At 49.6% G+C, this 15,301-nt stretch overlaps 1 protein-coding gene across 5 annotated transcripts in view; it reads right to left on the reverse strand.

Annotated features, from left to right (window-relative positions):
- Window positions 1-5,506: 5,506 nt before the first annotated feature.
- LOC119463434 (protein enabled homolog) overlaps window positions 5,507-15,301 on the reverse strand; it is a 56,766-nt gene continuing 46,971 nt past the window's right edge. For 3 of the 5 annotated variants that reach the window (XM_037724280.2, XM_049656197.1, XM_049656196.1), the window contains one exon: window positions 5,507-12,879. In XM_037724280.2, the coding sequence (XP_037580208.1) occupies window positions 10,065-12,224 (2,160 nt within the window). In that variant the 5' untranslated portion in view covers window positions 12,225-12,879 and the 3' untranslated portion in view covers window positions 5,507-10,064. The remainder of the gene's footprint in view (window positions 12,880-15,301) is intronic. The other 2 variants (XR_007463483.1, XR_007463484.1) reach the window with 2 other exon arrangements.

The following is a 15,301-nucleotide window of genomic DNA, read 5'->3' on the forward strand; positions in this document are numbered from 1 at the left end:
CCACCCATTTGATTTCGTCCATGCCACCGAGTCTTCCACCAAAACTAATTTTGCTCTGCGCTTCTCTGACTTCAACAAAGGCTCAACCCGTCTCACCCTGCACTGCCTCATTTGTAGTTTTACCGTGGGCCCCCAATGCCAATCGGCCAAACGACATTTACTTAACTTCCAACCGGGGCAAGAGATCACATAGAAAACGGATAGCAGCCCCATCAATCGACTGAAGTAGACCTGTGCTGCGCCGACATTCGACGGCAATTCGTCAGCGTAAGTTCGTTAACAAGCTGCTCTTGGTGGCTTTTCGAATGCGGTGGAATTATTGTTTCCCAAGCGTAGGAATCACAGAGGAATCTTAATGCCGTATGAACTTGTAAACAATCGTTTACGTTAACAAGCATGGTGTCGCGCGCGCACAGGTAAACACATATCTCACTCGATGACCACTGACACCCGCTGTAAAAACGCTGGCGTGAGGAACAGCGGCAGCAACAGCGAGCGAATTGCCCTTCATACGGCCTCTCGTTTCAACGCGGGCTATGCGGCGAGAACCCAGCGCATACGCATCCATCAGCCCTTAGCCCGTCTGCACCCAGTGCAGATGCCTTTCAAGATAGGGCCTGCGCGGCCGCACCATACGCAGCCACCCCCGGCGTAGAACGCCCCCACTTTGCTCGCCATGGAAGACAGCGCGCTTAGTCCTTTGCGCGCGCGAGATCGAGCCACCATCCCTCTCGGCTCACTCGCACCCACAGCATACCGCGATGTTATCGCACTTAAACTTTATACAGACCATCAAGGCGACGCCAACGACGACGGCGTAAGTGCGCTTGGAGTGTCCATATAATTGCTAGCGCAATAAAAGAAATAAGGAGCGACTAATTGTTTGCAGCAGAAGACGGCCATGTGATTTCAACCATCTACAGGTAACGAAGGCCTTTGATTAACATCTTCTGATGCCCAATGGAGTGTACCGACCGCGAGAGGGCCACAACGTGCAGGCAAGGGCGAGCAGCGAGCGCACCTGCGAACCGTTTGCACCCCGCGCCTCCGTCCTCCACTCTCCACCAATGGTGACGAGTGGAAAGGGCGAGCAGCCCCAAGGGCGGCTGCAGCAAAAGAAAAATAAAACCAGTTGACAGTTGGGATTTGGCGCTGAGCCGTGCTCCCTCAAGGGCTGCAGAAGATAGCGTCAACCTTTCCCTTCCTCACGGACCACTTACTACTGACAGTTGGGATTCACGCTGTCGAGTCGTCTCTCTCTCTCCTCCGCGCGTACTCGCGTCCCAACAGTGGTGACCCGGACAAGGCTTAACGACAACCACATATCGATGCCATAGGAGACTACAGCCTACGCACCAGCCATCTCCGCCGTCGACGTTAAGCTGCCGCCATTTTGGACAGCCGACCCAGAACTCTGGTTCCTGCAAGTGGAATCGCAAGTCGCCGCCCGACGCATTACTACCGACCAGACAAAGTACCACCACGTGGTCAGCAGCCTTCCACCTACAACAGCGAGCGAAGTACGAGATCTACTGGTCACTCCACCTGCAGTGAACGCGTACACAACGCCCAAGCAACTGCTCATCAGCCGCCTCACGCCATCAGAGCCTCAGCGACTGAAACAGCTACTACACGGCGCTGAGCTCGGCGACCGGACCCCTAGCCGTTTGTTGCGCCACATGCAACCGCTGCTCGGCCCGACGACCACCGACGTGGACAGCAGGCTGCTTCGGGAGCTCTTCCTGCAACGGCTCCCCACAAACGTGCGGATGGTTCTCGCCTCGTCTGCCGACAAACAGCTTTCTCAGCTGGCCCAACTCGCCGAATTAGTAACGGCAGTGGCTTCGCCATCCATCGCGGCGGTGCAAACAGACATGGGACTCCGCACATCTACCAACGAGCTGCAGATCTCTCACCTCGCCGACACTGTAGCAGCCATACGGGACGGCAGCGCGCGTGCGGCAGCACCAGCGTGCCGCAGCGCAACCCCAGCAACTGCGACAGAGAATCTGTTGGTACCACAGGAAGCATGGCAACGCGGCCCGCAAATGTATTCCACCTTGCAACTTCGCGGAAAACGACCGCAGCCGGCACTGATGGCGAACAGTGTTCCGGATACCTCAGAGCGTCGTCCTTCAGTGTTCTTTCTCTCCGACTGTGACAGTGGCCTGCGATTCCTCGTGGACGCCGGTGCTGAGGTGAGCGTGGTGCCGGCTTTGTCAACAAAGCGCCGTGTCCCCAGTGCATCTCCCCTTCAGGCGGTCAACAATACCACCATTGCCACTTCTGAGTATCGCTCGCTGCCACTGGTTTTAGGTTTGAAGAAAACATTCCGATGGATTTTCATTGTGGCAGAGGTGAAATTCGCTATCCGGGGTGCAGACTTCCTTCGTCACTTTGGTCTTCTCGTCAATGTGCGCAACAGCCGACTCCACGATCCCGTGTCGCGACTGTGCAGGGCAACGCCTCAAAACACCCTCCGTTGATTCCTACGCAGCTCGGGCCGGCCGGCGCCGAACATTTTGCTCGCATCCTGCACGAATTTCCTGAACTGACGAGGCAGCCGGCTCTGCGGCGAAGCACGCGGTATGCCACTACATCTCCACCAGCGGCCCGCCCGTGCACGCGCGGCCTCGCCGTCTTTGCCCGGAGAAGTTGAAAGTCGCCCGGCAGGAATTCGACCACATACTAGAACTGGGGATCATCAGGCCCTCGTCGAACCCCTGGGCATCTCCACTTCACATGGTCCCTAAGTCGACACCGGGAGACTGGCGCCCATGTGGAGACTACTGGGCGCTAAACCGGGTTACGACACCAGACAGGTACTCGGTACCACATATCCATGACATCACGACGAGCCTGCACGGTGCTACCATCTTCTCAAAGATAGACCTAGTGCGGGTATACCATCAAATTCCCGTTGCTCCGGAGGATGTCCCGAAGAAGGCCATCGCGACGCCCATCGGACTATTCGAGTTCCTTCGGATGCCGTTCGGTGACCTGTTAGTCGCAAGCAGCACACCAGAAGAGCATGTAAAGTACCTGCGCATCGTTTTCCAGCGCTTAGTCGAGCACGGGGTAGTCGTGAACATGGCCAAATGCGAGCTTGGTGTACCTGAGCTGTCGTTTCTAGGACACGTAATTTCTAGCTCAGGAGTTCGGCCTCATCCCAGCAAGGTTGAAGCAGTGCAACGATTCCCGCAGCCAAATACAAAGCGCCAGCTGCGAGAATTTCTGGGTTTAGTGAATTTCTACCGCCGTTTCATCCCCCACTGCGCCCAAATCCTCCAACCTCTTCACAACCTGCTGGCCACTTCACGAAACTGCTCGGACACCCTTTCCTGGTATGACGAGCCAAGCGAAACCTTCCGCAAGATCAAGGACGCCCTGGCAAACGCCGCACTCCTTGCATACCCTAGGCCCGGCACTCCGCAGTGTGTGATGGTCGATGCCTCCGACACAGCCGTCGGTGCTGTCTTACAACTGCTCGTCGATGGAATCTGGCGCCCGACATCGTTTTTCTCGAAGCTAACCCCCCCTGAGCGTCGCTACAGTACTTTGGGGAGAGAACTGCTGGCCATGTACGCGGCCATCCGACATTTTCGCCACTTCCTGGAAGGTGTAGAATTCTTCGTCCTTGCTGACCACACGCCGCTTACCTACACCCTGCGTTCGCCAAGCTCCCACGGTGGCGCGCACACAGCGCGGGAATTGCGCCACATGTCATATATATCTGAATTCACGACAGACATCCGCCATGTCAAGGGGGGCGACAACGCGGTGGTAGACGCCCTTTCCCGGAACCCTATAAATGCCATTGTGTCCACACAGCAGGTTGATATCTCCACTTTGGCAGCAGCTCAACGTGAAGACGACCAGCTAAAGAGCCTGTTGACCGCAACCACTTCCCCGAAGCTGCAGTGGCTGCCAATTCCCGGATCCCAAGACAGAATTTGCTGTCACATTAGTATCGGCAATGCTCGCCCGTTTGTGCCTTCCAACCTCCGTCGCCACGTGTTCCAATCGCTGCACAGACTCTCTCATCCAGGGATTAGAGCCACACAGAGACTGGTGACGGCAGTTTGTCTGGCCATGCATTAATCGTGACGTCCAGCGCTGGGCACGTGAATGTGTAGCCTGTCAGCGTTCCAAGATACAGCGACACACGTTGACAGCACTGGGAGCACTCCCAACCCCGGACTCCCGATTTGATCATGCTCACCTGGACATTGTTGGCCCACTACCACCCTGCCACGGACAGACTTATCGGCTGACATGCGTGGATAGATTCACCCGTTGGGCGGAAGCCATCCCTATCGTGGACATCACCGCTGAAACGGTTGCCAGTGCCTTTCTGTACCATTGGGTTGCCCGCTTCGGGGTGCCTTCCACCATCACAACGGACCATGGCCAGCAGTTCGAATCCGCCCTCTTCACTAGCATCACTCAGCTCATCGGTGCCACTCGTATACGTACAACGGCGTACCATCCCATGAGTAATGGCATGGTGCAGTGCTTTCACCGTCAGCTTAAGGTAGCACTCACATCAAGTACCGAAGAGCACAGCTGGGTGTAGGCGCTCCCGCTCGTATTTTTGGGCATACGTTCCACTCTAAAAGCAGACATTGGCTGCAGCGCCGCTGAGCTGGTCTATGGCACGACACTCAGGTTGCCAGGGGAGTTCTTTGTGCATGGCTCAGACGAGACACCTATGGCTTCCAGTGGTTACGCACTTCGTCTACGCAATATAATGAGCAAACTTCGTGCTGTACCCCCGCGGTACCCGGGGACGCGGGCTATACATGTCAATCCGCGGCTCACATCGTGCCCATACGTGTTTGTGTGACATGACGCTGTTCGGCGGCCTCTTCAACCACCATATGATGGACCGTTTAAGGTCCTCCGCCGTGGGGACAAGCATGTCATCATCGATAAATGCGGCCGCCAAGAGGTTGTGTCGACCGTGTCAAACCAGTACACATGGACAGTGACGCCGCCGCGGTGTCTCCGCCAAGAGAGCCCCCCGCCTTCACCAGGGCCCCCAGCTGCAGCGCAAGCTCCAGAGGTGTTCACGTGATGCACGCAAAGTAGACGGTGCTCAAGAGCCCCTACTCGCCTGGACCTTTGATCATTCCGTTCAGCAGCTCACTAAGGGGGGAATGCTGTAGCGACCGCGAGAGGGCCACAACATGCAGGCAAGGGAGAGCAGCGAGCGCACCTCCGAACCGGTTGCATGCCGTGCCTCCGTCCTCCACTAATGGTGACGAGTGGAAAGGGCGAGCAGCCCCAAGCGCAGCTGAAGCAAAAGAAAAATAAAACCAGTTGACAGTTGGGATTCAAGCCATCGAGTTGTCTCTCTGCTCCGCGTGTATTCGCGTCCCAACAGGAGTATTCGTGCACTCAATTCCCAGTACAAGGGAATTACCTTATCCCCACCTTTCCGAAATGAGCTCGCGGCTGCCAGCACTGTGGAACCTGCAACCTTGTTCTGAACAGTTGAGACAAATGAATGAAAACATTTTTTATTGCATAAATATTCTGCGTTGCTTTTCGCGAGAGTAGGGGCAGAACAAACAGTACAAAACTTCTTCCAGAAGATAGAGAATGAGGACTGGTACAGTGCGACAGAACATTATATGCGTGAGTATACAGTATGAAAGGCAGAACAAAGAAGCAGCACTTTTAGGCAGTATAGACTGAAGCATGATACGCTAGTGCGCTACAACCGGCAAACCTTACTAACATTCAAGGCGACTACATATTGCAGCGACATCCACCTTTTCGACGTCTAGGTCAGTAGAGTTGTTTACGCAGGCACTTGTTTCAAGCATCCCTTCAATGGGTATTCCCAGTATTTTCCCATTCACATTTGTTAAAACCGAGTAAGGATCACAACATCTACACAAACACTTACAGGTTATGAAAGTAGTGACTAGATTTTACACATAGTTGGTTTATGAGGCCCATTTTAAAAGACAAATGCTTGTCCATGGTTACATTATCACAATAAATCACAGCCACTGTCAGGTACTTGGGCAAAAAATGACTATACACATACAAATAATGATCGACGTCAAGGAATACCTGAGAAACAAGCAATTCCAAGACCCGAACTCTAAGGTGCTCCTGCACTGGGACATTCCCTTCTCTTGAGCAAAAACCACAACACAAAACAATTCCTTCTGTAAATTAGTAATAAAAAAAGAAACCTACTGCCATCTGCCTTTATCAAAGTTAATTTAGCCTGAGTAAAAAAAATGGCAGTTAAGGAAACAAGCACAGGAGATTCCCATTAGGAAACCTCAAGTACAGTCAATGACTTCACTGACACCACAAGGAAGATGTTCACCGGCGTTGTTACTCTGGCAATCTCTGTAGCAAAACCTGACTCGGCTACGCTTTAACATCAGTCTATAAGAACACTGCATCAATTAGGAAAGGTTCCATGTGAAGAACCACAATATGCTAACGTTGCTGCTCTGATCCCATAGGGACCCTGACTGGTCTAGTCAGTAAACTGACACGCAAGCAGAAGCAATAATATATGTAAAGGCGGCATCTTTCACCTTTGTGATATCACCACAGGTCGCTAATGTGGCTGGCAGTGAAAAAAGTAAAATATTATCGAAATGATTCTGCAGATTAAGAAAAGCACTGGAAAAAAGTTATGAAAGCAGTGACTAGATTTTACACATATTTGGTTTAGGTGGCTCATTTTAAAACACTGGTCCATGGCTACATTATCACAATAAGTCACAGGTACTTGGGCAAAAAATGACTATACACATACAAATAATGATCGACGTCAAGGAATACCTGAAAAACAAGCACTTCCAAGACCCGAACTCTAAGGTGCTCCTGCACTGGGACACTTCTCTTGAGCGAAAACCACAACACAAAGCAATACCTTCTGTAAATTAGTAATGAAAAAAAAAGACCCTACTGCCATCTGCCTTTATCAAAGTTCATTTAGCCTAAGTAAAAAATGGCAGTTAAGGAAACAAGCACAGGAGATTCCCATTAAGTACAGTCAATGACTTAACTGACACCACAAGGAAGATGTCCACCGGTGCTGTTACTCTGGCAGTCTCTTTAGAAACACCTGACTACCTGACTTGGCTACGCTTTAGCATCAGCCTACAAGAACACTGCATCAATCACTTAGGAAAAGTTCCGTGTGAAGAACCACAATATGCTAACGTTGCTGCTCTGATACCACAGGGAAACTGTTCTAGTCAGTAAACTGACACACACGCAGAAGTGATAATATATGTAAAGGTGGAAGATGCCACCTTTGCAATATCACTACAGGTCGCTACTGTGGCTTGCATTGAAAACAGTACATCATCGAAATGATTCTGCAGATTAAGAATAGCGCTGGAAGAAAGAACTGTTGCGCTAATGTCGAGGGCTGGTGTGCACAAAGTATACAGCTTTGTGATACGGCACTTGCAATTTTGTGCCTTGAAAAGAAACGGAATGCATGAAGTGTATAACATAAGCTGACTGGCTCTGCCAATAACTGTGTCAATAACGAAGCTAGAAAGCTAAGCAGTTGTTCACATATAACCTTCGATCATACTGTCCTCTCCGGAAGAAATACGTCGTTGGAATAACAGTCGGAATGTGCACAGAATTACAAAAAGATTTAACAAATGCCTTTGTCTCTAATTAAGACAGTGCCACTGATCTTAGAGAGAATGAATCAGGTCCCTCAAAGCTGCTGGGTCTTGAGAGCGTTGTTCAGATGTCTTGGTTAGCTAACCTGCTCAGGCGGTCACCGGGTGGTTCTAGAACTCTTGGAGGACTTTCTCGAGCGCTTGTGACCCTTGTATTTTGTGCAGGAGGATCTCTTATGACTCGGCGCCCATATCGGGTACTTGGAATGTGGCGAACGCGAGGGCGAAGAACTCCTGGAGCGACTTTTCTCACGCTGCTTTGACTGGCGTAGTGATGAACTTGGTGACTCAAAGGGCCGTAATGGCGTCGGAGGTGGAGGGGTAGGCAGCCGGGGGGGTCTTCTGCGCCTTCGGGAGTTTGGTGGCGGTGATGGAGGCGGCGACGGAGGTCGGTCAGGCGGTGGCGAATTTGGCGGCGGAGGCATCGACGGTGGAGGTGGTTTGCTGGGTGGCGGGGAAGTCGGCAACGGCGGCATAGGCGCTACTTCAAGTGATGGATGCAAAGCCGGCGATGGTAAATGAAAGGTCGTCAAAGCGGAGACCGGTCTGGTCGGTGGTCCATCTGGACCTGGTAAAACAGTCACACCCGGAGAAGTTTCATGCGATGAACACTGCTGGGTCAGGCAATGCATCGCAGGAAGCGGCCAGAGTGCAGAACTTCGAGGGGCAGCTACAAGTCCAGTGCAAAGTGGGGTTAACGGTGGTGATGGCACGGGCTGTCTCGGTGGTTGCCCTGATGGAACAGGGTACATCAGTTGCGTAGGCCAACATTGTAGTTGCTGCAGTCCTGAGCACAGTTGTAAACAAGGGGCCGTCGATGTTGACATTGGCTGTCGGAGGAGAGGCTGCATTGGCGCTGTACACGGAAGTTGTACTGACGATGGCATTACCTCTCCTTGTGTCCTTGTAGTGGGCTGTAGGAAGTGAGGTTCTCCTAAAGGTTTCACACTCACAGCAGGCAACGATTCTCGTTGTGAATGCATGTGTACAAATAAATGCGCTTCCGAGGACGGTATTGTGGGAGCAGATACTGACTTTGGACTCTGATACATGTTGGGATATGTAAACAGTGGTCCCTCTGCCCAAGGTACCGATGTTGCAGAAAACGCGGCAGCTTGCTGATACATAGATGTGCAACTGTGCTGAATTGTTTCATGCAACGGGGCTCGTTGAAACTCTCCTTCCGGCTGTGTTTGCAGATAGTGAAATGAATGTCCTTGAGGTGGCACTTGTTGATCAAAGCCTGACTCTGCTTGTGGCAGCATTTCAGGATGTTCAGATGGAATTTCTAGTTGCGGCAGTAAAGCAGCAGGGTGCGATTCTATGGGAGGTTGCATTTCTGAATATTCGGGTGGAGCTAGTTGTGCAAACCCCGATTCTGTGTTCGATTGCCAATATGGTTGTTCGTAAGAACATTCTTCTTGGGGTCCCGTTTCTGAATAATTGTAATGTTCTCCTTGAAGAGGATCTTGTAGTGTCCCAGCTTGTGTCCCATTTTGTTCATATAGAAATTCAAGTACCCCATCTTGCTTTACACATGAAACTTCTTGCCACTGTGGCACCCCTGCCACAAGTTCTTCCTCCGTCTGCGCTTCAATTTGTGGATACTCAGACAAATGGCCACCTTGTGGTGGCAATGACGGCTCAAGCTGTGATTCTAATTGTGCCTGCTTTTGTTGATATTCCAAGAGCAGTTCTTGTGAAGGCCACTGCGGCATATCTGCCACAAGTTCTCCCTCCGTCTGCACTTCAGTTTGTGGGCGCTCAGATGAACGGCCGCCGTGTAGAGGCAATGATGATTCAAGTTGTGAATCTGATTGTGTCTGCATTTGTTTATATTCCAAGGGCAGTTCTAGCAGAGGAGCCCGCGGCTTGACCTCCGATTCAGAATAATTGTAATGTTCTCCTTGAGGCGAACCTTCTGGTGTCCCAGCTTGTGCCCCATTTTGTACATACAGAACTTCAAGTGTCCCATCTTGCTTTACATATGAAACTTCTTGCCACTGTGGCGCCTCTGCCACAAGTTCTTCCTCCGTCTGCGCTTCAATTTCCGGATACTCAGACGAATGGCCACCTTGTGGTGGCAATGATGGTTCAAGTTGTGAATCTGATTCTGTCTGCATTTGTTTATATTCCAAGGGCAGTTCTAGCAGAGGAGCTCGCGGCTTGACCTCCGATTCAGAATTGTAATGTTCTCCTTGAGGCGAATCTTCTGGTGTCCCAGCATGTGCCCCATTTAGTACATACATAACTTCAAGTGTCCCATCTTGCTTTACATATGACACTTCTTGCCACTGTGGCGCCTCTGCCACAAGCTCTTCCTCCGTCCGCGCTTCAATTTGTGGATACTCAGATGAACAGCAGCCTTGTGGTGGCAATGATGGTTCAAGTTGTGAATCTGATTCTGTCTGCGTTTGTTGATATTCCAAGGCCAGTTCTCGTGGAGGAGTTTGCGGCTTGACCTCTGATCCAGCTTCTGACATTTGTGCATCTCCATATGAATATTCGATTTGTTGTTGCGCTAATGTTCCCATCAGTGTGTCCGCTTCTGGCTGCATTTGTGAGTATACTACTTTCTGTTCCTAGAGTTTGTGGCACTGCTAGTGTCTGTAATGCTGGTGGCGCAACCGGAGCAGGGTCGTAATAGGCCGGTGGCTGTAAATGCGCAGAACGCACTTGCAGCTGGGTAGGCAGAAATGAAAACGTGTGCTCTTCTGGTGGCTGATGAGGCACTGATGTTAAAAGGGGCACTTGTTCTTGCGATGGTGGCAAAAATGGAGGCGGTGCTGGATAACACTCCGGGTGCTGTAGTAGCCCTTGCCGAGTTGGCTGGAAGACTGAAGGGTATGCTGGCCCGTTCGGTGCCAGCAAAGGCAGCGAGTGCCCCACAGGTTTTGCTGATTGGACTGTTACGGGAGCTTCTGCTGCAAAAAGAGGCCCCTCTGATTGTGCCACAAATGGTGTTGGTGGATGAGTTCTAGCCACATACAATGATCTTTGTGCTGACGACATATGCGGCCACGATGGTTGCAGCGGAGACCAGTAGGCCGCCGGAGGCCAATGAGGGATGCTCTCGGAGTCACATCTTTGAGGGAGAGCTTGGGACGGCTCTGGTCCTGCTGGCGTTGGTTCACAGTTTTGCTCAGGAGGGTGTGCTTGACTTTTCTGCTCAGACAGCACTAGCTCGCTTTCAGCTGGTGCTTGTTTGTTGCTGTCAGGCGGCTGTCTTTCTATTGGAGAAGACGGTGAGGAGGGCGACAAGAGGACATCCGGCGAGAATAGTGGTGATAACACAGAGCTTGGAGAATAGGCTGACTGCAGCTCCTCTGATGGTGCCTCTGGCGACTGTATGAAACAGTGGCCCCACAGCCTTTGGTTCGCTGCTAACCATTGTTCAATTTGGGCCTGCGAGGGCCTGGCTTCGTTCTTGTTTTTTTCTTCTAGCGCGCCAATTTCTTGCGATTCACGCTTGATATGAACGCTATCTTGCACGTGGTTTTCTGCAGGGGTAGCACCGGCAATTCCATTAGACTGACGGCCAGAGGTGTCGGCAAAATCAGCTACTCTGTTGTCTGCTGGCGAAAACCTAGTGATTTTACCATCACTGAACTCTCGGGCGAAGGCGACGCACTCACGCTGACTGCTTTGAAAGTCAGCCTGTCTAAAGGTAAACTGCCCAACAAAAGCACTGCGGAACACAGTAGGTGCAAGTCGGGGGTCTTGCAGTCTCTCTTCAGTCACAGGATTAAGGGGTATTATGCGCCCAGGCCACATATTTTGTTCGCATGGGTAGCTTCGCCCTGTCTCGCTAGAGAAGGTGATATCGAGCCGACTCTGCCAAGAGATGACAGTATTGCTACTATACTGTGTTCTGCGAATATGTCCAATGTCAAGTACAGTGCCATTGGCGAGCTGATTATTTTGACGCTCATACAGGTGTGTGCCACCAGTGGGATTGGGCTCGCTTAACTCGCCAACCTCGCAGGATGGCGAGTTAGGGCGACTGTTTCCAAGCGACTCCTTTTCTGCAGCAATAGGATGAGCCTGCCCTCCATGATTAGAACTGTGCTCGAGCATGGAGCTACTGCCATTTTCTGACTTTACATCTGGCGAATGACACTCGGGTTCAGGTGACGATGGTTCTGGTGAAAATGTAGGCGAGAGAAATGGAATGTCCGAGTGTGCACGAAGCGTAGGCAAACAATGTTCTGCTTTTGAATTGTCATCTGCTCCGGAACATTCCATAATGTCGACCAGCGCAAGTGGCCATTCTCGATTACAGTATGCTTCTGGTTGAAGATTGTTGTCCACATTCCCTTGAGGACAAAGACCGAAACGCACCGGTTTCAAACAATGTTCTTGGAGTTGACTGCGCCCTTCAGAGAAGTTACGGTTGAGCCGTGGGTCTTGCAAGTTCTCAGTCCTTTCGGCAAAAATGGGTATTATACATTCAAGGTTCATATTTCGCACAGCCATAGCAAGACTCTGGTTAGTCGAAATGTGATCCACAATGTCAGGATGATTGTTCGACAAATGATTTGTCATAAGTTAATTTAAGAACTGTATTTTTTTGGATGAAGCTCTAAAAATATTTATAAAAAGTCTGCTTAGGAAGCGCAAAACTGTTTTTCACACCCGACAGTGAAGAGCGGTGTTCTATTCCTTTGTGTTCTTCTTTTATAAAGAGTTTTTAGGCACTTACTGCATTCCTTCGATAAGAATGAACACAATGAATCTGATCAGAATACTCTGCTTTCCCATGTTATTTGTTCGAGCAGCTCTTTTCTTAGAACTATACATACTGAAAAGTTACGGGAATCACTGAAATCCGCCAAGTGCGCTCACGAAGGGCATTAGAATAAAAAAATTCGCAACGCTGGTGTTTAGTGTTTACATCATGCTGCAGTGCTCATCGATGTCACCAACGGATTCAGTCAGCGACACAGACATTTGTAGTGTCACTATGCTTCAGAAGACAACAAGATGATGTACTCTCAAGGTGCTTATAGCAACGCATAGCACCTTAGGTGCACATTGCAAAGGCAATGAACTCAGTCGGGCGCTTTTCGGTGGCTTGAAAGGGAATTCAGCTTCGACAGCAGGTATCACGAAGGCACAGATTGGTTTTGAGAGGCCAGTTAAGGATTTCTTGATATCGACCTTGCTTCGGGTCTTGGTGCGTCGCTGGTGTTCCTCGCTTCTGAAAAAGAAGACAACATGTGCATTCACTAAGTGAAAGCTGTGTCTCTTTTACTGAAAGAAATAAGCGCAGCAAGGTATGACACGAAGAACTACAGCAACCGAATAAGCGCTTACTCACAACTAGAGAGAGGGAGAGGAAAGGCAGGGAGGGTAACCAGATGCGAGTTTCCGGTTTACTACCGTGCACTGGGGTGGGGGTATGAGGGGCCACATACCCTACTCGCAACAAAATTTTACAGTCGTATGTTGCTCGCACACATGACCACACAGAAAAGCAAATTATGGTGTTTAACATCCCCAAACTGCACAGTGGTTTATGAGGAATACTGTAATGGAGAGGTCCAGTTCAATTTTGACCACTTGGATTTCTTCAACATGCACCCAAAGCACAGTACACTAGAGTTTTTACATTACACCCTCATCGCAAAGTGGCTGGCGCAACTGCGGATGGAACCCTCGACCTTGTGCTCTGCAGCTCGACACCTTAGGCACAAAGTGGGCCTAACATTGGAATCTTGTTGATACGGTTCTGCGTAATATGTTTTTTGGGATAATACGTTTCTTTTTCGTTTCCTGATATATAATCTGGTTGGATATGATTTTCGGATGATACGCTTTATTTCCCAGTTCCCGTGAAGATCGTATCAACGTGATTCTACTGTATTTCGTTATACCTGTATTCACACATGCTGTGGTGGTGTCATGCTCAACATTATGCTTCTTACGTAATGCCTGAAAACAGTACTTCCAATTCCAAGAATTTGTTACTCTATGGACTAGAGGGTGATCAAATGACTGCACTGCATCGATTGAAGTGTTCCCAGGATTATGTGCACTATCAATATAATAGGTCGCTCAGGTTTTTCAAGAAAGCTCAATCACTATGTTTTTCCTATACTTCCCACGACCTTTGCACTCTCAAATACTGTTGGAGAGAACATGTCAAGCCCATTCATAAAAGGCTAAATGATTGGCTGGATCAGCTTTAGTGTATAAATATCTGCAGTTATATTTGGTAAGCATGTATTGACAAGGCGCAATAAAAAAACCAGGCATCATCCTCATAATAGTAAATGCAGACCACAGAATGCAGGCACTGCATTCTACTGAATTTACTCTGCAATAAATGCCGCAGTTGCCATGAGTAAACTAAATCAAATGTAGCCACAAGTGATTGTGTTAGGTTTTTAGTGCTTTAACAGAAAAACATTAAATGATTAATTATATTCTTCAACCACATGATTATGACTGATGATTGGTTCACTACTGACAATAGATTTTAAAAGGGCTCTGAAGCACTTTTTATCGAAGTAGAGAAAGACATTTGGACTGAAAATAGGCTATTTCAGAAATACTTTGCCGCAAAAAGTACTTCATTGCGTTCAGCAGAAGCAGAGTTATTGGCAATCAAACACGGCCTCCCCTATGCTCCCCTTCCCTGCGCAATGCCTTGCACTGCGAAGGCTACGGCAGAGTGGGGCGGGGCCATAACGCTGCACCTTCGAAATGTCACCGTGGCGCGCAGTGCAAATTTTATTTTGGATGTTAATGTAGAAGCCACGACTTCCGATTTTGGTGCCTACGACGCGCTAAACGTAAGTCAAAGGTTGTCCACAGCGAAGCAGCCAGTGGACTTGTGGCGGCACCCCACGGCAGCCGTGCTGTAGCCGACCACAGCGACCAATAGCAGCCGCATATTGGAATGTGCTTTATTACGTAATAAAGCACACAGAAGAAAATGAGGATCATGGCTTCTATTGAAATGAGAGTGTTCAAGAGAAAAGTAACTTCGCGCTCCGCTTGCAAGCTCCACGCACCATGGACAGCAAAACTTGGCTCAGATGTCCACAGCAGTGTATGCTACATTTCACCAAGCCCAAGGGGTGTTTCAAGGCGCCTTTAAAGGATTGGCTCAGAGTTCAGTCTAGCCATTTTTAATAAAGATTCAAAATTATAACATTATAAAGAGCTCCAAAACAAAGCATGAGATAAAATGATCTAAAAAAGAAAGCTTCCAAACTACCTACCATTTAAGAACTTGTTCTGGGCCTAGTTGGGTCTTTACTAAAGGTCATGCTTACTACAGAAACATAGAATGAAAGAAAAATTACACGGGCAGTAACTTGCAGCTGTAAAATGACAACCGAGGGCATAGCTTCAGAGCAAGGTGTTGTGCAGTCTTTACCTTCTCAGCCAACAAACCCAAAACATTTGAGAAATATATGATGTGAATCCAATCATTAAGCAGCAAAACTTGAGGCCACACTGAGAAGCCGATGACTGTTAGATGCCTCGCTCATCAAATGACTGAATAGTGTAACTATAACCTCGGTCGTTTTTTTAAAGCAGCAAGTTACCACTCCCATCACTTTTTTCCTCTCTGTGTTTCATCTGTGTTGTAGTAAACATGTCCTTTTGCT

This window comes from Dermacentor silvarum, chromosome 9 (assembly GCF_013339745.2).
Source record: "Dermacentor silvarum isolate Dsil-2018 chromosome 9, BIME_Dsil_1.4, whole genome shotgun sequence".
Taxonomy (NCBI): Eukaryota; Metazoa; Arthropoda; class Arachnida; order Ixodida; family Ixodidae; genus Dermacentor; species Dermacentor silvarum.